The 23,203-nt window shown below is 52.8% G+C and overlaps 6 protein-coding genes across 6 annotated transcripts; 4 read left to right on the top strand and 2 right to left on the bottom strand.

Annotated features, from left to right (window-relative positions):
* Positions 1 to 603: 603 nt before the first annotated feature.
* B0H65DRAFT_472256 (uncharacterized protein) lies at positions 604 to 5,069 on the top strand. Its single transcript, XM_062827138.1, has 2 exons — positions 604 to 3,360; positions 3,417 to 5,069. Exons 1-2 carry the CDS (start codon positions 869 to 871, stop codon positions 4,699 to 4,701), a joined length of 3,777 nt encoding a protein of 1,258 aa, XP_062679348.1. The 5' UTR covers positions 604 to 868; the 3' UTR covers positions 4,702 to 5,069.
* A 5,506-nt stretch (positions 5,070 to 10,575) lies between these two features.
* B0H65DRAFT_431942 (Metallo-dependent phosphatase-like protein) lies at positions 10,576 to 11,783 on the top strand (the record flags this gene model as incomplete). The annotated part of the gene is made up of 4 exons (XM_062824970.1): positions 10,576 to 10,755; positions 10,850 to 11,251; positions 11,332 to 11,631; positions 11,694 to 11,783. 4 exons carry the CDS (start codon positions 10,576 to 10,578, stop codon positions 11,781 to 11,783), a joined length of 972 nt encoding a protein of 323 aa, XP_062679347.1.
* Positions 11,784 to 11,945: 162 nt separating this feature from the next.
* On the top strand, positions 11,946 to 12,950 carry B0H65DRAFT_258093 (uncharacterized protein). The gene has a single exon (XM_062822582.1). It carries the CDS (start codon positions 12,224 to 12,226, stop codon positions 12,827 to 12,829), a length of 606 nt encoding a protein of 201 aa, XP_062679346.1. The 5' UTR covers positions 11,946 to 12,223; the 3' UTR covers positions 12,830 to 12,950.
* Positions 12,951 to 14,082: 1,132 nt separating this feature from the next.
* B0H65DRAFT_472247 (Rdx family-domain-containing protein) lies at positions 14,083 to 15,440 on the bottom strand. The gene is made up of 2 exons (XM_062827137.1): positions 15,087 to 15,440; positions 14,083 to 14,839 (listed from the first exon to the last, which is right to left on the bottom strand). The coding sequence occupies exons 1-2, from the start codon at positions 15,192 to 15,194 to the stop codon at positions 14,225 to 14,227; spliced, it is 723 nt and encodes a 240-aa protein (XP_062679345.1). The 5' UTR covers positions 15,195 to 15,440; the 3' UTR covers positions 14,083 to 14,224.
* Positions 15,441 to 16,342: 902 nt separating this feature from the next.
* B0H65DRAFT_510546 (uncharacterized protein) lies at positions 16,343 to 16,717 on the bottom strand (the record flags this gene model as incomplete). The annotated part of the gene is made up of 2 exons (XM_062828410.1): positions 16,343 to 16,528; positions 16,577 to 16,717. The coding sequence occupies 2 exons, from the start codon at positions 16,715 to 16,717 to the stop codon at positions 16,343 to 16,345; spliced, it is 327 nt and encodes a 108-aa protein (XP_062679344.1).
* A 2,412-nt stretch (positions 16,718 to 19,129) lies between these two features.
* B0H65DRAFT_444409 (uncharacterized protein) lies at positions 19,130 to 22,540 on the top strand (the record flags this gene model as incomplete). Its single annotated transcript, XM_062825682.1, has 2 exons — positions 19,130 to 19,132; positions 19,352 to 22,540. 2 exons carry the CDS (start codon positions 19,130 to 19,132, stop codon positions 22,538 to 22,540), a joined length of 3,192 nt encoding a protein of 1,063 aa, XP_062679343.1.
* Between the last annotated feature and the right edge of the window lie 663 nt (positions 22,541 to 23,203).

Below are 23,203 nucleotides of genomic sequence, written 5' to 3'. Positions count from 1 at the left end.
TTGGCAAACTAGTATGGATTTCTCGTTGAGAACGCACAGGGAGGAAAGAAAGAAGAGCCAAAACTCACCGCAGCGGTCGCCGGAGCCGACGTGGTCGTCGTCACGAGCGAATGCGCATACCCAACCAACCAAGTTCTGTTGTTGGTGTTGGTCTTTCATCCTCCTCCCTGTGATGGAGACGGTTGGTTAGCATCTTGAATGTGCCGCCAAACAGTTCGGTCTAAAACAAAGCGACGTTCGCCAAACAAAAGGGTTTGCCACTAAAATTGAAATCGTTTTTGGATCTGCCAAAGCTTGAATTCTGGGGGATCTTCTGGGGTGGTTGGGATTACCTGTAGGAATCGAAATGTGCAAAACCGTTTGGTGACAGAAGTGAAAATGACCCACGCACGCAGGCTGCAACACGGATTTAAGCTCAAAAGGCTAGGCCGAAACGAGCGGCAAGCCCCTCCCAGCCCCTGGAACCCCCTGTTCTTGTCGATTTTAGGGCCCGTGACATGCGTGCGGCTGTCGTTACGTAAGCAGCTAGCCGGTGGGGCATCAGTTCCACCCTTGCCCGCGGCATGCTGATTGGCTAGCCGTCACTCGAGCCTCGCGTTTTCCAGAACGTCACGTCTTCAAACCTACCGGACTCCCTCACGCTTCCCGCATCGTTGACCATCGCGCAACCGCTGTTTCCTGTCTTCTAGCCCACGGTCGCGTATCTACGCTTCCTCCACCAATGATCGAGCCGAACCGCCGACCGTCTCGAGTGATTCCTCAGCCACCATCTCCGACGCGGTGATTCCCCTTTAACCACCGCCTACCCATCACTTAGCCGTCACCTTCGACTTATCCATCAGCTTTATCGCTCCTCCATCAAGCAGCCATGGCCCCGGTGCCATCAACCCCGCGGCGGCGACCTCAGAGTAGGCCCAAGGCTCGTTCGAGGGCCGGAGGTTCTGCGACCACCTCCCGCAGCAAGAGACACGCCTCGGGCGCCCCGGCAACCGAGCCACCCCTTAAGAAGAGACGATACGTTCCTGGCGGCCCCGGCGGTGGCGGACGTTTCATTGATGAGGATGGCGTCGAAACACCGGCCGAGCCATCGGGCTCCGCGTCAAGAGTACGAACATCCGCCGCCCATGCCTCCCCAAGCGTTTTCCCGAAACGAGAGCGAAGTACAAGGATACGGACCGCCGTAAACCGCGACAAACTCGATGATATGCAATACAGTTCGGCTGCCGCTGTGGTAGCGGCCGTTGTCCAGAGCGAAGGCTACAAGCCCCGAGAGGAGCGTGGGTGGGAAGAGTTTCACCCAAACCTGGATATTGAGGGAACTTTCATGGTCTTTCAAGCCGACGAAGTAGACGGTATCTTGAGGGAGGCACCTCCAACACCTGCTGTCCAACAACAACAACTGGGTGGCCAAGAGAATGGCGCCACTACTCCTACGAAGAGTACCAACAACAACATAGCGTCAACGGACGCACCAAATGCAACACCAAGCGGGCAGGATAGACCTCTACTTGTTGGTTCGGTCACGGATACACCTAGTAGGCGTAGACCACTGCGACCAACGAGGGAATCGTCTTCCCTCTATGCCAACCGTCCGTTGGACTTTGGCATCACACCAAAAACACCAAAGGTGCTTCCGATCCACAACCAGACGCCAAAAGAGCGTCTGGACCTCAAGCAACCATCATACCGGAAAACCGACCGAATAGCCCTTTTCGAGAGCAAAACTTTCGGGCAAGCACGATATGTCGACAAATCTATGTCTAACGTGGGCTATCAGGAAAGCGACAACTTCATTCGGTCAGATCGAAAACTCATCAAGGCCACGGATGCGAACGTCGAGGAAGACATCGATCCTTCGACCATCACACAACCAAACGGTGAAGCTACACACACTTCGGCGGGGGCTGTTGGCAGGGTCGAATATGACATGGATGAGCAAGATGATATGTGGCTTGAGACACTCAACAGGCGCCGCAAGGACTCCAACCTCGACACTATAACCCGCGAAATCTTCGAAATCACAATAACAAAGATCGAGAAGGAGTGGCATGCGCTAGAGAAGAGGATACCAAAGCCAAATCCGAAACCACCACAGACTCATAGGCCAAGGTCGAGCTCAGCAGCGGCAGTTAACGGCGAACCGCAGACCGGCGAGGAGCAGGATAGCAAGTGCGCCATTTGCGATGATGGGGACTGCGAAAACACCAATGCCATTGTCTTCTGTGATGGCTGCGATCTTGCAGTACACCAAGAGTGCTACGGTGTACCGTTTATTCCAGAGGGCCAGTGGCTATGTCGAAAATGCCAGCTTATTGGGCGTGGTATTCCAACCTGCATCTTCTGCCCAAATACCGACGGCGCTTTCAAGCAGACAAACTCGTCAAAATGGGCACATCTTCTGTGTGCCATGTGGATTCCAGAAGTGTCACTTGGGAATCACACCTTCATGGAGCCGGTGATGGAAGTGGAAAAGGTCCCTAAGAACAGGTGGAAACTCGTGTGCTACATTTGCAATCAGAAGATGGGAGCCTGCATCCAGTGCTCTAACAAAAACTGCTTCCAGGCTTTCCACGTCACATGCGCCAGACGAAGTCGGCTCTATCTTAAGATGAAGAATAGCCAGGGTGCTCTCGCAGTGTTGGAAGGCGGTCTCCCGCTCAAAGCATACTGCGACAAACACTGTCCTCAGGACTACGCGAAGGAGAACGATGTGGTTCAGGCGACGAAAGATGCCAAGCGCTTCTATAAACGCGCCATGAAGGGCCGTATTTGGGCCGACAGTCAAGCTTCAGCCCTGCAATTGGCAGCCACCCACCGGCACGCCATCACTGAACACCCCCCTGATGAATCACAGATGACGGGAGCCAAGGTCTCTGCTGTCCTGGGGGAGAACAAGAACGGCCAGCCAGGAAAGCCTATATGGAAGCTGCCATCTGGAGCGCCAATTATCCCACAAGCAGTCTACGATCTAGTGGAGAGCGCTCTAGCACGCTTCACTATCCTGAAGAGGAAGGACTTTGTCGCCGAGGCTTGTCGTTATTGGACCCTCAAACGTGAAGCTCGCAGGGGTGCTGCTTTGTTGAAGCGACTTCAGCTCCAGATGGAGACATTCTCGTCCATGGAGTTGACCAGACGGAACTTTGCAGCTATGGGACCATCGGGCAAGACACGGTTGGCTAGGCGGATTGAGTTTGCGCGGACATTGTTGAAAGACCTTGAACACCTCAAGGCCTTGTCAGAAGAGATTGTGCAGCGCGAGGCTAGCAAGCTTGAAGCAGTCGAGATGGAGCGCGATTTCGTGGACAGCTGCTATTTCCCTGTCTATGAGATGTTGATACCGGTGCTCCAGAAGGCCGTCCAGTACGTCTCTTAAACCGCTATCACGAAAGGAATCTTGCGCTAACAAACGGGAATAGGTCAGATAGGGACGTCTTTGCGAAGGGCTTGTCCGAATTGCAGGACAAAATGGACAAGCGCTACTACACCACAACTTTGCAGTTCACCCACGATCTCTGCCAAGTCATCAGTGCTGAGATCAACTCTGCAATGAACCCGCATGCTGGTTTAGACCCAGATGTCGAACCATCGCATGCTTCACCTACGAAACACGGCGCCAATGCTGAAGTTAAGAAACGCAAGCAGATGGGCAAGAGGATATTGAAGCAGGTCCAGCCATACCTCGAAGCAGCACTACAAGCAGAGGCGGATATCTGCAGCAAACCCTACGATGCCCTCCATCAAGAACTCGAAGGTATGCTCGACGCGAGCCTGGAAGTCAGGCAACCCACAATCACTGTGTCCAGCCATGACGATGTCGCGGCTGAGGACGTTGAAATGACCGATGCTCCAGAAGAGGGCGGCCAGATCATCGTAGCCGATCAGAGCGACGGCGAGGCAGACGGGGAGGGTGACGGGGACGCGGACGACAAAGTGGACGCTGGCGCTAATGCCGACGATGAACCGGATGAGATGGACGTCGACACCTCTCAAAAGAAGGCAGATGTGGGCAGCATAGAAGTAAACACTTCATCGGTCGACGACGCACAAAAAACCAACGGCACACTGTCAGCAAACCAGTCGGTCACTGGCGGAGAAGAGAAGGAGAATCACAAGCAAGACCCCCAACAGCTTCAGCTTCCCGATGGACCCACCAAAGATTCCGGCACTCCCCCCTCTTTACCCGGCGAAGGTCCCGACCACGCCGCAAATGTCCCCCAGCTCTCACACCCTCAACAACAGTCCGGGCCCCTCACGCCACCTCAGTCCAACGGCAGCTTCGGCCGCGACCCCACCAGCAACATCCTCACCGAGGGCGGTGTGCCCACTTACCTACACGGCTTCCAGATCGAAGGAACCTCAGTCATCGAAGAACAGTGGCCCGGCAGAGAAGCCGTGCGAAGTCTAAGTGAGGAACTTACAGACATGGACGACGAGGCCCTCAAGGACCTCGAGTTTGATGTTGATGAAGCTGATACCTTCACGGCGACGCCTCCTAACCATGTTTCTGTCCCCCTTCTGCCGGAAGAAGTAGCAGTAGAGGGCGGCGCCAGCAGCAGTAAGGATGCTGCTGTTGCTACTGTTGCTGTTGCTGATACGGCTGCTGCTACGTTGTCAGCACCATCAATGACGACGAGGAGAAGGGAGAGGGCAAACCCGGCGAGGGCTAGGAAAGGTGTTAGAACTTCGGCGAGGAGGAGGTAGGAGGTGATGACATGACATGACATGACATGGGGGAGCGAGCCAGCGTTTTATCGTTTATGATGAAGTTGATGGATATATGGTGCTGGATTTTCCTCGTACGTTGTGTTCTTTTTTTTTTTACCAAATTTAATTCGGGAAATATTCTTTTTTTCTCTTCGATTCTATCATCCTCTTCCTCCTTGTTTGCTTTACCTGTTCTTTTGGAGGAGCATCATCGTACTGTGTACGGATACATCAACCACCTCTGCGGCGGCGGCGGCGGCGCGGCGCTTTTCATGAACGGGGTTTGCGTTTCGTTGGCTCAGCAATCGCCTCCCTTTTTTGTTTTCTGTTGTCTTGATTCTATCCTCTCCACAACCGGAGTATGCTTTTTTTTTTTTTTTTTTGGAAGTTTTTAACTTGTTTTGTTTTCATCTTTGAGTATTATATAGCCAAACGGAGGGGGATACGGGATGGATGGGTCAGGAGTAGGCGCGGAGGGCAAAGGGGATGGACGGATCAGTGTTCTTAACATGATAACCAAGGCAGGCGAAGAGGTGTGAAACAGAGATTCAATATTGTTTCGGTATTACCCTGCGAATGAGCTTTCACTGCTTGCTCTGTCACGGTGTTTGTTGGCACTAGCCCGTGGGTACTAGCCCGTGGGTACTAGCCCGTGGGTACTGCCTTTTCTTGAGTGGTATGTTTCTTTTTTTTTTTTTTCGGTTCGTGAGTATCGATGCCTTAAACTCGAGACATTGGCCTCTCTCTTCATTTATATATATATGCCAACATCATAGTTTATCACATACTACCTCTACTGCCGCATGTGCCATTTCTCTCCAGCGCAGCAGTATTTCTCCTCTCCTTGGGAGTAATATCTACACCACCGGCGTTGAATTTAACTGCGTTGTCTTCTTTTTCTAGATGTCCAAAGCTATCATACTTCTGTCATAGTTATCCGGGCATAAGCAACAAGGTCACTAAGAAAAAAAAAAGAGCAGCCAAAGAAAAATACATGATTATGTACGGTGATTTTCTTGCATTACCTGGGAGGCCGATACGATGTCATCGTAGCCCGATTCTTCGTGTCATGCATATAGATAGATATCTATGGCTGAAGTACGCTTGAAGTCTTGACATTTGAATGTATTTCATACACAATTAGACTAGGCTGTGTAACTTAAAAAAGTTTTTAAAGACAGTCAGTCTACCTTCGTTGTGCTCTTCACTATTTACTTCAGATGTACACAACCTTTTAAGGAAACGAACGTCTACAGGTATGCCTATATAGTCTCTATCATCATGCTCTCTCTCGTCTTCCACTTCTTCCAAGATTGCACGGGTGCCGCGACATACCCTCTCCATACTCTGGATATGCCAGCCACTTGTACTATCATCCATCAGGTTCTTTGAAATGGTGTTAATATGTTAGACATCTTGCTGTAGGTATGTGCCTAGTAGGCCGACTTGTAGTCTAGACCACCCTGTCACGGCATCTTCCATCATCCATCGGGGTTCTTGAATGGGATGCGGTCACTAACTACATGCAGACGTGTTGTCGACAGGCCTTCCTTACTCAGGTCGACCTACTCAACCCAAGCAAATAAGTTGTTTTCGTTGCACAGCTAGGCAGGTTAATCTGATCTGATCTGATCTGTCAGATTGGTCTTCGTAGTTTCAGTTAACCCACACCATGAGTGATGTCAGTCTCTCTCTCTTCCCTCTTCTTCATACGTGCTCTAACCTACATACGTACGTAGGTTCTTGGGTGATTGTTTTTGTTTCTTTCTGTTTCTCCGCCAAGTATTGCCTGCTCTGCATACGAGATCGTGGTCCCATCCTTCCGGTATGTATGACTTGCAGTTAGTTGGATCACCTTGGTGGGCCCATGACATATAATAACAGGAGGATGGATCAATGAGATAGGATGGCCAAGATGAGTAGATGGAGTGGATGGAAGGGGGCGAAGATCGTTTCATGGATGGAAGTCTGGGGGAGGAGGGAGGATGGGGAGGATGAACCCTGGGTGCATATCCATACTCTCTGTAGCAGGCTTCCCCATCGTTAACAGCTGGTAATGGTATGGTACGTATACACTAGTAGTGTAGATGGATGTTCCGTTATAACGTTGGCGATGTGTGGTCCACTCTGTCATACCAAGCCAAAAAAGTTACCTTATGTAAGTTATGTCTCGGAGCATTGGGAAAGATGAACAAAAAGATAGTCACACATAATTGGTCATGTGACAGTGGATGATATTCTCAACGGGCGATGGGCAGTGAAATGCAATGAATTTGGACAAATGGAAATCGGAACTTGCGCACAATGACAGCATAGGCATAGGATGGAGGGGCATGGAATCGAGTCAAGGGGTGGTGGTGGTAGGACAGCGTCCCTTTTTGAACCTTTTTTTTGAGCAGGCTCCCGGTGCCGGTCACAGTTCAGTTGATGATGGAGGAGGGGCTGCTTTGAGGAGGGGGAGAGGGCGCGCTCCATATTGCGGAGGAGAGGGTCTCGAGCTGGAGGGGGGGAAATGGACGGGATGGAGGGGGGGCGCCTAATGGAGGGGCTGCCCCGCCTTCCGTGGTAACCCGAACAAAGTAAGCCATGCCACTCTGGGCAGTCTAGGCCTTGTGGGGGGCAACACGAACGACAAAAGAGCTGTTCCGGTCAAGTCGTTGGAATGCAGTGTGTATAAAGTCCGTCTTGACCGGTAATTAAGAGGGGAGGATGCTGACGGGGTGGCAGACAAAAGATACTTTAATCCTCGAAAATGGAAGACGGAATAGAGCTTTGGGTGGCCCCCATTGATTCAAGCTCGATGGCAAGGCAGATGGGTCGATCCCCGCTGTAGCAGCAGAGCAGAAAGGAACACTTGAAGCCTCGAGTCTCTTGGATTCCAGAAGCGGATGACGGATGCCGTGTTTGACGAGGTCGTCAAATTGGAACTGTTTGGTGGGGCAGGCTATGCACTTGGGATGATGAGCTGCGGTTGGAAGACTGCGGGAAGCCAGCCGTTGGAAGGCGTTTGATGTTGAGAAACTCTGGGCTGAACGAATGCCCAGACATAGCAAGCAAGACAAAAGGGAGACCTGTCCGAGCAAATCAGGAGCCGTCCCATGTCACGAAACGGAGTTGTAACCCGGACAGTTGAGGAGAGCGGCAACGAGGTTAAAAGTGACAAGGGAGACCTCGACACATTGCCGAAACATTTATAGTCCCCGAGATCCAGGTCGTAGGTCAGACGTCGTTGGCGCCAAGGTGCAAGCTGAAGGTTACCCAAGGTTTATGTTCAGACATATCTTAGTGGCGCCTAGTCGTTGGTTTCGTGTGTGTGATGTGTCTCGTCGTGGTGACAACCCAATGCGACCAACCACGACTCCAAGGGATAAAAGGTGCAAGTTCCCATGCTCTGATGCCATTATGATGGTGATTTCTCTTCTCAACGTATCGTTTGCCGTAACCGACCAAGATCTTACCCAACTTGGACCTATCAAAGGTTCTCCCTGGTGTTGTGGTGATGGTGGTTCAAAGAAACTTATGTTCGACGTGGACAAGGCACCGAATTCTCAGCAACCCGGTAATTTTGCCAAAGGGCCTCCTTTTCGACGGAAACTGGCATCCTTGAGTTACCAGAATCTCAGGTTTTGATATGCAGCTAAGCATCACCTATGACCGCAGAGGAGTAGATCCCCGAGATCCCCAAGATTCTCGACAGCCTGACTGAGGCTTTGCCAATTTGCTGCCGAGCTCCCCTGTCACTGCTCTTGCGGATACACGTCGGCGGCTGAGTCGCTCGAAGCTCAGATTGCCTGTCGACCTGTCTTTATACCCCTTTGTTTCGAGCTGTTGTAATCATGCATACCAGGTGCTTGTGCCTGACATAGGCCAGGGAGCCAGGCTGCCTATCTTTGCGTCTGCGGAACCTGATGCTGATGGTGGGGGAAACGAGCAAAAAGACAAACCCTAGAATCGGCCGGAATATTAGTGTAAAGTAACAACAAGGCGACCAAGAAGGCATTCCCGTCTTTGCTGTTACCGTGTACATACCATGCAAGTATTACACACTACCTCTACACTCAGAGTCAGGGAGGAGGAAGTTGGAGGGTTGGAAGAGATGGAAGTTCCAGGTGACATCCACCATCCATCGGGATCGCGAGCGGCTTAGGCGAACCAATCCCAGGCCTAGGCCCGCCAAGGAGGGTCCGGTGTTCTGGGCTCTCACTAACAGAATTGCTCGTAACTGCGGGGGAAGGCAGCGCAACTCCTACCCAGTCGCGTTAGTGAGCAACATCGACCGACCCATCATCATACCTGCTTCCCCCAGAGGCGAGTGCATGCAATTTTTCTCGAGCCAACGGAAGTTGGGAAGGGCCCAACTGGAAAGGGCAAGAGGGCTCGGCCAGGATCTGACGGAGATTCAGAACGGGCGCCAAGCTCACTTCAATCTGAGTTTGTCCTTGTTGTGGTCGTCCTCCAGCTATAGTATGTTTAGTTAGAGTGAGGGTTGTTCTTGCCTGCCATCGCGTCGGATGTTTCATTGATACCTGACCTTAAATGAACGCGAACCTGGACCTGGACCTTCCTGCCAGCCTGCCTGCCTGCCCACTGCTCTGCTAGTAGGTAGTCTGGAGCCCTGTGCGTTCCGTTGCGTTGCGTTGCGTTGCGTGCGTGCGAATCTTGCTGCTCCATCGGCCCAGTGGCCCCAAGCCAATAGATAGCCCAACTAATAGTCGCCAGTCGCCAGTCTCTTAGCCCATCCCTCGGCCGGACCCCCCAGCAGCGGGCAGCCAAGTGGAAGTGTCTGCGCTCGTCCCTCTCCTCCAAAAGTCTCCAAGCAACCACCACCGACGTTGATTTTTTCTCCCGACGCTTTCTATCCCAACCAAAACAGGGCGACGTCTTTAACCACAAGAACGCGCATTTCCAACCCCACCCCTGGCGATAGAAGTCCTAGCATCATAGGCATCATCTCTCGGCATCTCTGTCTTTTGGCCTTTGTCGCTCAATTAGACGCAGCTTTTTCCAGCGACCCTCCGACCGGCCCAGCGCTCTGCACTGCACCTCACTGCAGCACTTTGCACTCTCCCGGGCAGTCCATCGACCAGTTTTCCCCGACCGTGGTTTTGGCAGTGGCAGTGACAGCCTCTCCATCCCGCAGTCTCAGGACCACTTGAACTCCCCTTCTACACCTTCTCGACTCAGGTTTTCGACGACGACACGGCGTTTTGCCCCAGCCCGTTCGGGCGACAAAAAAAACCACGTTACCTCACAAAGGACGATCAGAGACTTCTGGACCCGTCTCCTTTTTCCATCATTGCTAACCCTCTTGTCGCCGCGTACTACCGGACCGATTTCTTCGCAACTCCGATCGACGCTGCGCTAGATTTGCTTGCGCTTGCTCTAGACCGTTCGCACCTCCGCCAAACCCGGTGACGATTTACTAAAACAAAAATACAACATTCGGTATCCGAAAGAATACCTATCTCAAGAAAATACTTTACCGCTTGCTGTATCCCCAAGGAGAACGCGTTCGCCTCTCCGAAAAACTCCAACAATCGCTTTTTGCTGGGATCGCTTCTGAGCGTAAGTTGAATCAACTGCCGTTACATTGCCGCTTCCCAGTCTCTGCCCGGTCGTCGCTCCTCCTTCACTTTCCCGCCATCGCGATCGCGTGCCGCAAACCCCAATCAAAATTTGCGTCGTCATAGGCAACGTACTAACGTTTTCATCAATCATCTAGCTTGCAGAAGTGCATCTTCCCCAGTTTTCTACTCCTTACGCGTGCCGCTCTTTTAGGACCGTCCCATCCGACTAGTAGGGGTCTGTCGGTCGTTACCGTGACTTCGAAAACCTGTGCGCGGTATCTTTCCGGTTGGTGAGGATTTTGCAATGGCGGACCATACCGAAGTCGATCTCGACTCTATAATCGACCGCCTCTTGGAAGTGCGGGGCAGCCGGCCTGGTAAGCAGGTGCAGCTGCTGGAAGCCGAGATTCGCTATCTCTGCACCAAGGCCCGTGAAATCTTCATTTCTCAGCCCATCCTGCTTGAGCTCGAGGCTCCCATCAAGGTAAGCATTATATCCTTATTGTTATCCCTTTACATGGCCTCGTCGTGCGCCATACTGCCCCTTCTGCGGCTGACGTCGTGCCCCACCTTGCTAGATTTGCGGCGATATCCACGGTCAATACTATGATCTCCTCCGTCTCTTCGAGTACGGTGGCTTCCCTCCCGAGGCCAACTACCTCTTCCTAGGTGATTACGTCGATCGTGGCAAGCAGTCCCTCGAGACCATCTGCCTGCTCCTCGCCTACAAGATCAAGTACCCCGAGAACTTCTTCATCCTTCGTGGCAACCACGAGTGCGCGTCCATCAACCGTATCTATGGTTTCTACGACGAGTGCAAGCGCAGGTACAACATCAAGCTTTGGAAGACCTTCACCGACTGCTTCAACTGCCTACCGATCGCTGCCATCATCGACGAGAAGATTTTCACAATGCACGGTGGCTTGAGCCCGGATCTCAACTCGATGGAGCAGATCCGCCGAGTCATGCGACCAACTGACGTACGTTACACCATACATGCACGGGTTTCCCGCTTGCTCAGGCAAATTGCCGTAACCTGAGAAGCTAACAAAAATACCAGATTCCTGACTGCGGTCTTCTTTGCGATCTCCTGTGGTCGGATCCCGATAAGGACATTACCGGTTGGAGCGAAAACGATCGTGGTGTTTCCTTCACCTTCGGTCCGGATGTCGTTTCTCGCTTCCTTCAAAAACACGACATGGATTTGATCTGCCGTGCTCACCAGGTTGTCGAGGACGGATACGAGTTCTTCTCGAAGCGCCAGCTCGTTACTTTGTTTAGTGCCCCCAACTACTGCGGCGAATTCGACAACGCTGGTGCTATGATGAGCGTCGACGAAAGTTTGCTCTGCTCTTTCCAGGTACGTTTTCCTTGTCCTGCCAAGCCCCGAGACCATTGCACTCTTGCTAACACCCTTTGCAGATTCTCAAGCCCGCAGAGAAGAAACAGAAGTACGTTCCCAGTCTCAAAGGAGGCAGTAGCAAAATTATTACCCCCAGGAAGCACAAGTGAAGAGTTTTTTTACGAACAACCCCGTTTTTTTTTAGGTTCGGCCGCCGATAAACGCCTGATACTTTCGCCCCCGCAACAAACATGAGTATCTTACCGCCAGCTTGTCTACCGCCTCCGTGTTTCTTGATCGCCAGGGCCCCCAACCATCATCCCGTCTGCCGTCCATTCTGACCACTTCTTTTCGGGAGGTCTTCGCCCCTCCTGTCGCGCCAACGAAACGAAAGCCACGTCTACCCGTCCTGTCTCTCCGTCTGTCCGGTATCCACACAACTCGGGAGGGTAGGAAGGGAAGGGAATCTTTTTATATTTCGGGGGGATGAATAACGAACGACCTTTTCTTTTTCTTGTCTGGTCACTACTCCTGCTAGGAAAGGTATAGATAAGCAGTGTGTGTCTTGGGGGGAAACTAGTTGTTTTGTTTCGCTTTTTACCCAAAGCATATGTCATTCCTCATGAGAGAGTGTATCGAGAATTTGTCCGTTTGCATCCGCTCCAGCACTTCTGACTACGATATGCTGTGTTTCGCCACTCCGCTCTCTTCCATCTACGGTCCGATTTTGAGGGGCATCCACATTGCAGCAGCGTCCAGACATGACTTCGTCTTGATCTGGGAGCTCATCGGCCCGGTCGAAGAATCCTTCCGCCCTCACCTACCTCACTCACTCCACAGCTCTCATAACCTAGGCATTTATATTTCCGGATGCTGGAAAAGGCTAGGCCACGATCGCAGAGGTAAAGCTACGAACATATTAAACGGGTGGGACGGAACGTTTGGATGGCAACCGAAGGAAGAGGATGGGATGAAAGGCCGCGGTTGTCTCTGCGCCCTGGTCCCTTTCTGCCATTGTGAGAACACCCTGATGGATACAAGAGCAAACAGCATTGGACAGACCAGGACGGGAAAAAGAAGTACGATATCAAGTTTAAGACATAAGTGTGGAGAAGACAGAACGGCTTGGCAGGCTCGGCTTTTTGGGACAGTTGCGTCTTGTTCTCATGGGGCGAAAAGGTTGCTGTGGTCGAAAAAGAGGAGGCAGGCGGATTAACGGATAGGAGCGCGTGGGACTTTTTGTTGTCGGTTGATTGATTAGGCTCGTTGTACGGAATTGAATAGGTGGTGGTTTACGGTGACTTGAGAGCCAAAAGTGGTCCTAAGATATGAGTTGTTCTGTGGTTGAATTATTTGTATATTTATTAGTACGAGTATACGTTACGATGGGGCGGGATAGGGAAAGGGATGTTGAAGCCAATAAGTCGATTAAGTTGTATGGTGCGTTGAACATACCTCTATGTATGGGTGGGACGAATAACATGAAGGGGAAGCGTAGCGTGCTCGTCGGAAGGTCGGAAGGTCGGAAGGTCGGATGATAGAGGGACGAAAGAGAAGGGGGCTGGAGTATTGATTCGGGTTGGGTTTGGGCAAGGGCTGAAGATATCTCTGATGTCTACGTATCTTCCTTCTTTTACTGTTTTGTTTTCGTACTTTATGCTTAAAGTTTCTTTTCGTTTCATGTCTTTTCCAAGTGATCGACTCGTCTTATCTCTATGATTCCGTTACCGTTTGTGTTTTCTTCGTTGCGTGCTGTTTGTTTTTTTGTCATGTATCTATCTGAATACAGATAAGGGGAAATATGAAGTTAAGGTGTACTGATTATACTCTCATGTTCATGAGCTCTCACAAATATTATTGCCAACAACATTGCCTCATATAGCTGTTCTTCTCTACATCTTGCTTTAGTAGTACATATCGCTCCAAGATCTTTGTAGTTGCCGAGTGTCGACACAAGCATATTGATAACCGCACTTGAGTAATACAATCTTTGTACAAGTCGAAGTCTGAAGGGAAGGGGTGATGCAGTGGTGAACCGATATCACTGCTTCATCTTCCCTTTCTACAGTTGCGTTGTGAACTTGGCGGTATCTACCTAGGAGCATATATGTAAGGTCTATAGTATTCCTAACCGACACCGGTACATGGCCGAGCTGGTTCATCTGCCCTGTTCTAGGCATAATACTCGTGTGAAAGGATCATCATCTGTTTTTTCTTCCCTCATACATCCATATCATTCCTCCCAGACTCCAGTCATGCTCTCGACGTTCCCCATGAACTCACTCGCCACCAGGGCTTCCCAGAGAAAGCAGCCGCAAGCCTGATTCTATCCTCGATGTGAATCGTCATCACATATACGCAGTAGTATAACTCACTACCAACCAGGCTTTGGCCATTTAGACACAATTGATCGAACGTTTGGAAGAAGGTCCAATCAATATTCGTATTCATGCAAAGAGGGGAGAGTGTCCTAACCCAACCTAACCTAACCCAACCTAACCTAACCCAACCCAGCCAAACCACAGCCATCTAACCAGACCAGACATTCATCCTCTCTCCCCGTCTTCCATTCATCCATCCATTCATTCATTTCCACATTCGTTCCCCCCATTCACTGTCCCCCCTCCAAATCCTTATAAGTCTCCTCAGTCATCCAGTTCGAATCAGCCGTCGTCCTCTTCTCGCTCTCTCCGCTCTCCCCCGCCGTCTCACCCTTGCTCTGCTGCTGCCCACTCCCACTCCCACTCCCACCAGCATGCCCCCCCTCAAAATCCCCCTTATAAGTCTCCTCCGTCATCCAATTATCGCAATCCGCACACTCCGTCGTCTTGTTAGAGGTACTTTGCGGGGCAGGGGCAGGGGCAGCCTCCGTAGCCTTGGCCGCTCCCATCTCAGCAGCAGCCTCCGGCGAAGTAGAGGAGGGCTTCTTGGAATGATAATCCCGATCAACATGCCCCAAATTTCTCTCTGGCTGAATCACGTCTCTCACACGCCTCTTGAGCTCCTTGGTCTCGGGGAAGCCGCCGTCTGTTTTGCGGTCCCAGATTGTCTTTTGCTGAACACTGGGGGTTTGACCCTCCATAGTAGTGGAATTTTGGGCAGAAGTAGAGGTAGAGGTGGTAGTGGCAGCGTAAGTAATGTCCACGACAAAAGTGCCGCCTGTTGAGGGCTGGAGAGCGACTTCGCCGAGGGAGGTGGAGAAGGTTGAGAGGAGTTCTTGGGCGTACTGTATTTTTTTTGGTTGGAATTAGTATTTGAGTTCTGTGATCATTTCATGGGGCGTAATGGGTGATATGAATGAGTGGTAGAGAGATGAGGTGTGGATGATGACTGGTACGGGTACAGGGAAGGATGAAGCGAAAGTAAGGAAGCGAAAAAAGAACTCGATAAGAAAGAGGGGAATAAGTGATAGTAGTGAGACTTGGAACATCTTAAAACCACTAATCGCGTCTAAGAGAAAATGTCAAACTCACATAAGCTGCCCTCAGCATCCACTTGCACTGCGTACAAAAGCGGATGGTGACGCGAGGTAGTAAAGTTGGAGTCGAGGCACTGGTAGTAGTAGGAGTTTGGTCCGTCATCTTTGTGTGTACTGGGCAATGCTATATCAACAACGAGAGAGATATATATATAATTTCGTAGACGGAGGCCTCTAGATTGTTGTGGCCTTTGCGTGTTTCCGTCACTCTGGTCGGTTCCTGGTGGTGGCGTGTAAGTGGGAGTTCATGTGATGGAGGAAAAGTCCACACACGAAACAGTCAAATCCCGGAGCTGTAGTCAGCTCCATCCGACGGGTTCCGCACCCCGAATCGCCTGTGCGTCATCTCGCCTCCAGTTCATCAACACCCGACCTTGCCATTGAGAGCACGATCTAATGTGGATTACCTTGCTTCCTACTATCGTTTGGAGATTCGCCAATCGTAAGTGCACTAACAGACATTTATATTGTCCGTTCCATGACCGTACTGCAGCATTCACAAACTGACATTCCCACACTGAAGCTCACCAGGACATCGGATCTGGTACCTTGTTAATGAGGAAACTGGAGCTATTTTGATGCATTTCATCCAAATATCATCAGTTGAGTAGAATAGTCTAGTGCATTTCATTTGCCTCACTTCTCATGTCGTAAGCCCCTTCCTTTCCAGACCCAGAAGAGGAAGCCGCGCGGAAAGCGCTTCATGAAGCAGGATATACACATGTAAAAGACAAAAAAAGGGAATCGAGAAAGGCCGAGTAAAAAAGAGTACAACCGGGGAATAAGAAGCGAAAAAGAAAGGAAAAAAAAGTAGAAAAATAAAAAGGTATTACATGCTGAAGAGTCTGCCGAGCCTGCCTGCCGTGAGATCCGAAGTAACGGATGGGGGTATTTGAATAAGCATTATGGTCAGGCCAGCCGTCGTGTCTTCACTCCTCAAAACCTTTCTCCCCGGTTTGACGTATCGTGATAAAGGCGGCGAAAAGGATGAGCCGCAAGAATGTCGACCTCTTTCCCTTCCGGTGATGGCCATCTGATCGCTCATAATCTCCGATAACGTTCTCGGCCTTCCAAACCAACTCCGTCCGGCTCCAATCCCGCTTGCGAACGACGGTGTCCGCCCACCAATAGACTTTCGTAGGAAACGCTGTGTTGGAAAGCTGAAACTGAACGCCCGTGATTGACCGAGTAGTTCGAATATCCTTCCCTTTTGTCGCCGCATTGATGTCATAGCTTTTCCATGTCCGAAGTTTACATGACGACGCAGCACCCGCTGCTCTGTTGTGGCAAGTACGGATCTTCGGACTTGGGCACCGGCCCCCAAACACTTGGTACCATGTAGTCTCGTGTGCTGTTGCAGTAGGCGATTATGCTGTATGGAGAAAAAGAAACGACTGTCAGCCTCATTGAATTGCGACCGGCAAATGTGCCGAACGACTGAGCAACAACGAATGCTAGTTCTCACCTCTTGGCCGCCTGGCTGACCGGAATCCTCTCCCTTTCCAAATCTTCACGTAGTCGGTTGTTGAGTTCGGTCAATCGACGGAGTTTTAGGTCGGCCATGCTCTGCTTGTTCTTCTTGATTTGCGACGGGTCGCCGACATCGCGAGAGGCGTACTGAGGCATTTTGGGGGATTTTGTCGAAGCCTCGACTCCGGGGTAGGAATTAAAGGAGTGTTGGAGTGTCGTCGGGGACGTGGGCGACAATGGTGCTGCGACAAAAGCCGAGAACTGGTGGGACAAGCTTTGTGGTGAAGATGGGTCGCAAGTGGAATTCGGGGTCGGCGGCGCTGTGGGTCTTTAACGATAGGAATTAAGCTGCTCAAACATGTCGTGTCAGTCGTGTTGTTCAGATGCCGTCGTTCAATCGCCATTCAATCACTCCAGTCGGTCGTCGGGGTCGCGCTGGTGCTTGCTCGAGTCGGGGCGAGATGGAAAAATAGTTTGAAGTTCGGGCTCCTCTCCCGCGGTCCTTTGTCCTTGCTACTAACGGCTTGCGAATGGGCGGCTACGAATGGGACGGACGGAGGTGCCAAACGTGAAGCTGAAGGGCGACGGCCGCGATGGAGCAACTGGAAATTGCGGCAAGCTGAGATGGAACGATCAGGAATCGCGAATACGTACCGGACACTCTTGGTAAGTGGCAACCTCCTGGCACGCAGCAGGAAAAGGTCAGGTCGACAGTTGATGGTTGTAAGCGAAGGGTCGGAGAAGGCGCATTCGATTGATTATCGGCCGTATAATGGACTTGTCCAAAGTTGATTGAAGAGATGGAGGAATGCGGACAACGATGCCAATGCTTTGGACCGACACACGATTGACGATTCCTAACAGGAAGAGAAGGGGCGCCCATATCTGGATGGAAGTTCCTTCATTCCTTCAGTGCAGGCACTGGCGGGCCCCGGACCGCGACGGTGGTCAGTGCGCAGCCTGTATCGAGCCAGTAGCAGCGCAACAGAACCTGAAGGGAACGGTTCGGTAGGTGGGTGCAGTCCGTGCAATGCCCCAGTTCCCCCTGCTTGGCCTGCTGCAGTGCTGCGCTTTTACCTGCACTTGCACTGCTGCAATGCTGGTTCGCTTCGGTGCTGCACTCCTCTTCTGGGCGGCCAAAGCAACCCAAGGCGACGAGGAAAAAAGGGCCCGGTGCAAATGAGACGGACCAGGGGGTCGCTTAGCAAGGTTTTGTTAGATTACTCAACACTAACTACGACCGTAGACGGAATGGGTGCAGTCGAGTTAGTATCAAGGCAAGATAGCAGGTATCACCGCAAGCTCCGCATTCAGGATGTCCGGCCTCCCTATTATCCAGCCCCATCCGTGCCATTGTGATTGACATTGTGCAAGCTTCTGGAAGACTGGAAGTCAAGATCTGGGAAAAAAGGAAGATGAAAGCCGTTGAAGATGGGCAGCTCCTTCTGGATAGGGACACCGGCAGGATTAGCCCGACCAACCGACCTCTTGGACGGGCTGTCGGTGCTGTGCATACTGTACACTAAATGCTGCAGCAAATGGCAAATGCAGCAGCCAGAATGGAACACGACGGGTCCCGCCAAGCCCGCCCCCACTTTATCGTCCCCCCTTTGATGTTTGCGGAACCACCCCGGCTCCAACAGGCATCTCCGGTCGGTATTGGGAATGGCGCAAGTGGGTGGATGCCCACTTGCTCCGAATGGACGCTTGAACGCTTTGGGTGGGACGACGAGGATACAGAGGAGAATCCCCTGTTTCTGCATGTTATACAGATCTCGAAGTCTTATCTTATGCAGTTGCGGGTATATATTCACTTATAGGGAGAGACTGAACATAAACTCTCACGTTTGAAGCAGCAGTACCCAAAGATATATATGCAGTAATTGGGCATAGAGGTACTTTGTCAAGGTTCGACTGAGGTTCACCAAGGTTCAGTTCAAGTTCCAAGCCTCGAAGAGCAACGTGCTCGATGACAGCCGTTAGGAAGCTTGGCAAGACTGCCGACGGTCCGTCACGCAAGGCGGGGGTCCGTGGCCGGGCAGAAAAGAACGTCGCCAGCGGGCTGGGAACTCGCGCACGAACAAAGAAAAGGCAGCCGCACGCACACACTTTCCACACTGGACAGCACCAGTCGCAAAGATGGCAGAACATCCCACTTGTCCTTTGCGACATTCTAACCCTCTACCATTGTGCAAAATAGCCTCACTTCAGATTGATTCAATATCAAGAAAACAATCGCATCATCATGTCCATCAATCCCAACTGCCACAGGAGTGTGACCAAACAGCTTGCACTTCCCGCCTCTGAGTTGTTCTCGCAGCACCGGGTTCTATAAGCTGCATCACGTGACTGTCCCGCATCATCCCAGCCCACAAAGTGCTCCTCAGCAAAATCGAGCCTGACTACCCTAGCAACTGAACTTCTCCACGAGGCGAAAAAATCGTCCTGGACAGCGCAGCCTCAGCCAAAGTCTCCAGCATATCTACGTGCTGCTTTGCGCGCCGCGTCCCTAACACCACTTTATCCATATCTCCTCTAGATTAGCCAAGTGCAGAGGAGTCGCCCATCATGGTAAGTTGGGAACACAGCCTAGCCTTATGGTTATGGCTTCGAGTTCATATTATCTTCTGCCCCTCCTTTTGCATCGTCACCTACCTCATCACCGCCCACCCTGCCCTCACCCCCCCTCGACCCTCGACCCTCGACCACCCCCGCTCCCCGCCTGTCCCGCTCACCTCCAAATGTCGTCGAGTGTTGTGACCCTTGGTGACCGTTACTGACCATCAACAGCCTCCCCCACCTCACCAGAAGCCTGAGAATGTTCTCAAGCGCGCCCACGAGCTCATCGGGGTCAACCAGGCCTCCGCCGCCTTGACCCTGCTCCACGAGCACATCACCTCGAAGCGCTCCCGCAATGTCCCCATCGCCTCCCTGGAGCCCGTCATGCTCCTCCTCGTCGAGCTCTCCGTCGAGCAGAAGAAGGGCAAGCTCGCCAAGGACGCCCTCTACCAGTACAAGAACATCGCCCAGAACACCAACGTCGCCACCATCGAGTTGGTTCTCAAGAAGTTCATCGAGCTCGCCGCCGAGAAGGTCACCGCTGCCCAGGCCAAGGCCGACGAGGTCCAGTCCAGCATCGAGGCCACCACCTCCAACATCGACGATCTCGAGGCCAGCGAGACCCCCGAGTCTATCCTGCTCGCTACCGTTTCCGGTGAGCAGTCTCGCGACCGTACCGACCGCGCTATCGTCACTCCTTGGCTGAAGTTCCTTTGGGAGGCTTACCGCACTGTTCTTGATATTCTCAGGAACAATGCCCGCCTCGAGGTTCTCTACCAGAGCACCGCCATGCAGGCTTTCGACTTTTGCTTCAAGTACACCCGCAAGACCGAGTTCCGCCGCCTTTGCGAGCTTCTCCGCAACCATGTCCAGACCGCCGCCAAGTACTCGGCTCAGATGCACGCTATCAACCTGAACGACCCCGATACTCTTCAGCGTCACCTTGAGACCCGTTTCCAGCAGCTCAACGTCGCTGTCGAGCTCGAGCTCTGGCAGGAGGCTTTCCGCAGTGTTGAGGATATCCACACCCTCCTCAGCCTCAGCAAGCGTCCCGCCAAGAACGTCATGATGGCCAACTACTACGAGAAGCTCACCCGTATCTTCCTCGTTGGCGAGAACTACCTCTTCCACGCCGCTGCTTGGGCCCGTTACTACAACCTCTTGCGCCAGTCTGCTGCTCTCATTGCTTCTGGCCACAGCAAGAAGGCTGATAACCCGGCTTGCAGCGATGCTGATCTCCAGAGGGCTGCCACCTTCGTCATTCTCTCCGCCCTCTCCATCCCCGTCATCAGCACCTCGCGCTCTCGCGGTGCCATGGTCGACTTTGACGAGGCCCGCAAGAACAAGAACTCTCGTTTGACCCACTTGCTCGGCATGGCCCAGGCCCCTACCCGTGCTGGTCTCTTCCGTGATGCCCTTTCCAAGTCGCTCCTCCGCCGCGCTCAGCCTCAGATTCGCGATCTTTACAACATCCTCGAGGTCGACTTCCACCCTCTTTCCATTTGCCAAAAGATCTCCCCCATTCTTGCCGAGATTGGCGCCGATGCCGAGATGCAGAAGTACATCCTTCCTCTTCAGCAGGTCATTCTCACCCGCCTGTTCCAGCAGCTTTCGCAGGTGTATGAGACTGTCGACCTTGAGTTCGTCGAGAGCTTGGCTCAGTTCCCCGAGCCTTTCCAGGTCACCCGCGGCACCATTGAGAAGTTCATCATGAACGGCAACAAGAAGGGTGATCTTGCCATCCGCATGGACCACGCCACTGGCGTTCTTAGCTTCGACGCTGATGTCTTCTCTTCCGCCAAGGCTGTCCACGCCGGTTCTTCTGCCGGCTCTGCCGAGAGCGAGACTGGCTCTGTCCAGCGTCTCCAGAGCACTCCCTCCCAGATTGTGCGCTCTCAGCTCACTCGCCTCGCTGAGGCCCTCTACACCACCTGCCGCTACATTGATCCTAGCTTTAACGAGGCTCGCATCAAGGCTCGTGATGAGGCCCTTGCTCGTGCCAAGGCTGGAGCCGAGAAGGAGCACCAGGAGGTCCTTGCTCGCAAGGAGATCATTCAGAAGCGCAAGGACAAGGCTTCTGAGGCTCAGGCCCAGAAGGAGAAGGAGAATGCCCGCAAGAAGCTGCTCCAGGAGCAGGCCCTCCAGCAGGCTGAGGCCGCCCGTCTTGCCGAGGAGCAGAAGCTCCGCGAGGCGAAGCGTCTTGCCAACGAGCGTGAGCAGATCAAGAGGAAGGAGGTTGAAGCCCTGCTCAAGGACATGAAGCTCGAAGAACTCCAGGGTGAGGACATCGAGACCCTTGACAGCAACAAGATCCGCATGATCAAGCTCCAGCAACTCGAGCGTGAAAAGAACACCGTCTCCGAGAAGCTCCGTATTACCGGCAAGCGTCTTGATCATCTCGAGCGTGCCTTCAGGAAGGAGGAGGCTAAGAAGCTCCCCGAAGACTACGCCAAGCAGCGCGAGCGCGATCTCGCTGCCTACGAGCGTACCAAGGCCCAGACTCTCAAGGAGGCTGAGCTTACGCACAAGGCTGATGTTGAGCTCAAGCACCGTCTTACTCGCCTCATGCCCCACTACGAGTCGTTCAGGTCTGACCTGCACGAGCGTCGCCGTGATGAGTTCGAGAAGCGCCGTCGTGATGCCGAGCGTGAGATGGAGAAGCAGATCAACGCCCGCCGCAAGGAGGCCCGCGAGAAGAAGATCCGTGAGAAGCGCGAGCGTGAGGAGCGTGAGCGTCAACTCCGCGAGGCTGAGGAGCGCGCCGCCAGGGAGAAGGAGGAAGAGAAGAAGCGTCTGGAGGCTCGCAGGGAGGAGCTCCAGCGTCTCAAGGAGGAGAAGGAGAAGGAGCGCGAGAAGCTGCGCGAGATTGCTGCCCGCCAGCAACAGCGCGAGGAGGAGGCCATGGCCAGGCGCAAGGCCGAGAAGGAGAAGCTCGCCGCGACCCCTTCTGCCTACAGACCCCCCGCGGCTGCGGAGCGTACCGAGGCTGCTGCTCCTCCCCGCATTGCCCTCGCTGGCAACCGTCCCAGCTGGAGAGAGCGCGAGGCCGCCAAGGCTGCCTCTGGAGAGACCGCCGCTCCCGCGCCTGCTGCCGCCGAGCCCGTTGCTGAGAGACCTCGTGCCGCTGCTCCCCCTGCGGAGAGGACAGAAGCTGCTGCTCCTCCCCGCCTGCCCCTTACCGGCAACCGCCCCAGCTGGCGCGACAGAGAGGCTGCCAAGGCCGCCTCTGGAGGTAGCACCCCTGCGGCCGTCCCCGAGAGGAGCGCTCCTCCTCTCAGGGCTGCCGCCCCTCGCCCTACTGTCGAGGGGGCTGGATCCGGTCGTCTCGAGAATGACAAGGACGTCCCTCCTGCGGAGCCCTTGAAGGCGAGCGGTGCTCCCGGCAAGTATGTTCCTAAGTGGAGACGTGAGGGTGCTTAAGAGGTTGTCTCTTTGCACTTGTTCACAATGGAGTTTAAGGGTTGTTCGCGCTCCTTTTTTTACGAGGTTCATGTAAATTAGCATCACGTAATACGGGGAGCACCTCTTGCAGCATAGACTGGACTAAAAGTGGTTGTGCGTTTTTCTTCACGTTTATCATTCATTCATCCAAACGGTCCCAGTCCTCCAAAGCGTTGATCTGAGGGTTAATGGTCATGACAAGTTCCAAAAGCTGTCCACAAACGTAGTGAATCTGCTGGTACCAGTCCGTACGTTTATGTATCCCTTGTAACATCCTTTAGCGTACTTTAGTAATTCAGCGACGAAAAGACCAAGGGTTCGGTCTCGGGAGAATTCGAAATTGCGTTGCAATATCAAAGGACGAGTTATTCTCCGTCGCAGCTCCACTGTTCAAGATGAGGACGGAGCACCGATCGACCCCAGAGCCCCGTTGCTTGGGAACACCCCGGTCGACGATCACGGCACTCACCACGGTGACAAAGACCCGAAATCTTTAACGAAGTTTTTCTTTTTCTTCCTTGTTTCCCAATTTCAAGGAAAAACTGTTTCATTAATCCCGTTTCACACCTCCCCCGGTACTACACTACCTACCTAACCACCCCTGAGTTCGTCGCATCAGCCTCCTTTTATCTAGGTATCGTA

This window comes from Neurospora tetraspora (assembly GCF_033439725.1).
Source record: "Neurospora tetraspora strain CBS 560.94 chromosome Unknown B0H65scaffold_6, whole genome shotgun sequence".
In the NCBI taxonomy this organism is placed as follows: domain Eukaryota; kingdom Fungi; phylum Ascomycota; class Sordariomycetes; order Sordariales; family Sordariaceae; genus Neurospora; species Neurospora tetraspora.
This window is presented reverse-complemented; position numbering and strand designations above follow the sequence as displayed.

Excerpts from the sequence above, each read along its gene's own strand:
- B0H65DRAFT_472256 (XM_062827138.1), top strand. The coding sequence starts at position 869 with ATGGCCCCGGTGCCATCAACCCCGCGGCGGCGACCTCAGAGTAGGCCC. Across the intron at positions 3,361-3,416 it reads GTGCTCCAGAAGGCCGTCCA|GTCAGATAGGGACGTCTTTG; the intron begins GTACGTCTCTTA and ends AAACGGGAATAG.
- B0H65DRAFT_258093 (XM_062822582.1), top strand. The coding sequence starts at position 12,224 with ATGTCATTCCTCATGAGAGAGTGTATCGAGAATTTGTCCGTTTGCATC.
- B0H65DRAFT_472247 (XM_062827137.1), bottom strand. The coding sequence starts at position 15,194 with ATGACGGACCAAACTCCTACTACTACCAGTGCCTCGACTCCAACTTTA. Across the intron at positions 14,840-15,086 it reads GGATGCTGAGGGCAGCTTAT|TACGCCCAAGAACTCCTCTC; the intron begins GTGAGTTTGACA and ends AAAAAAATACAG.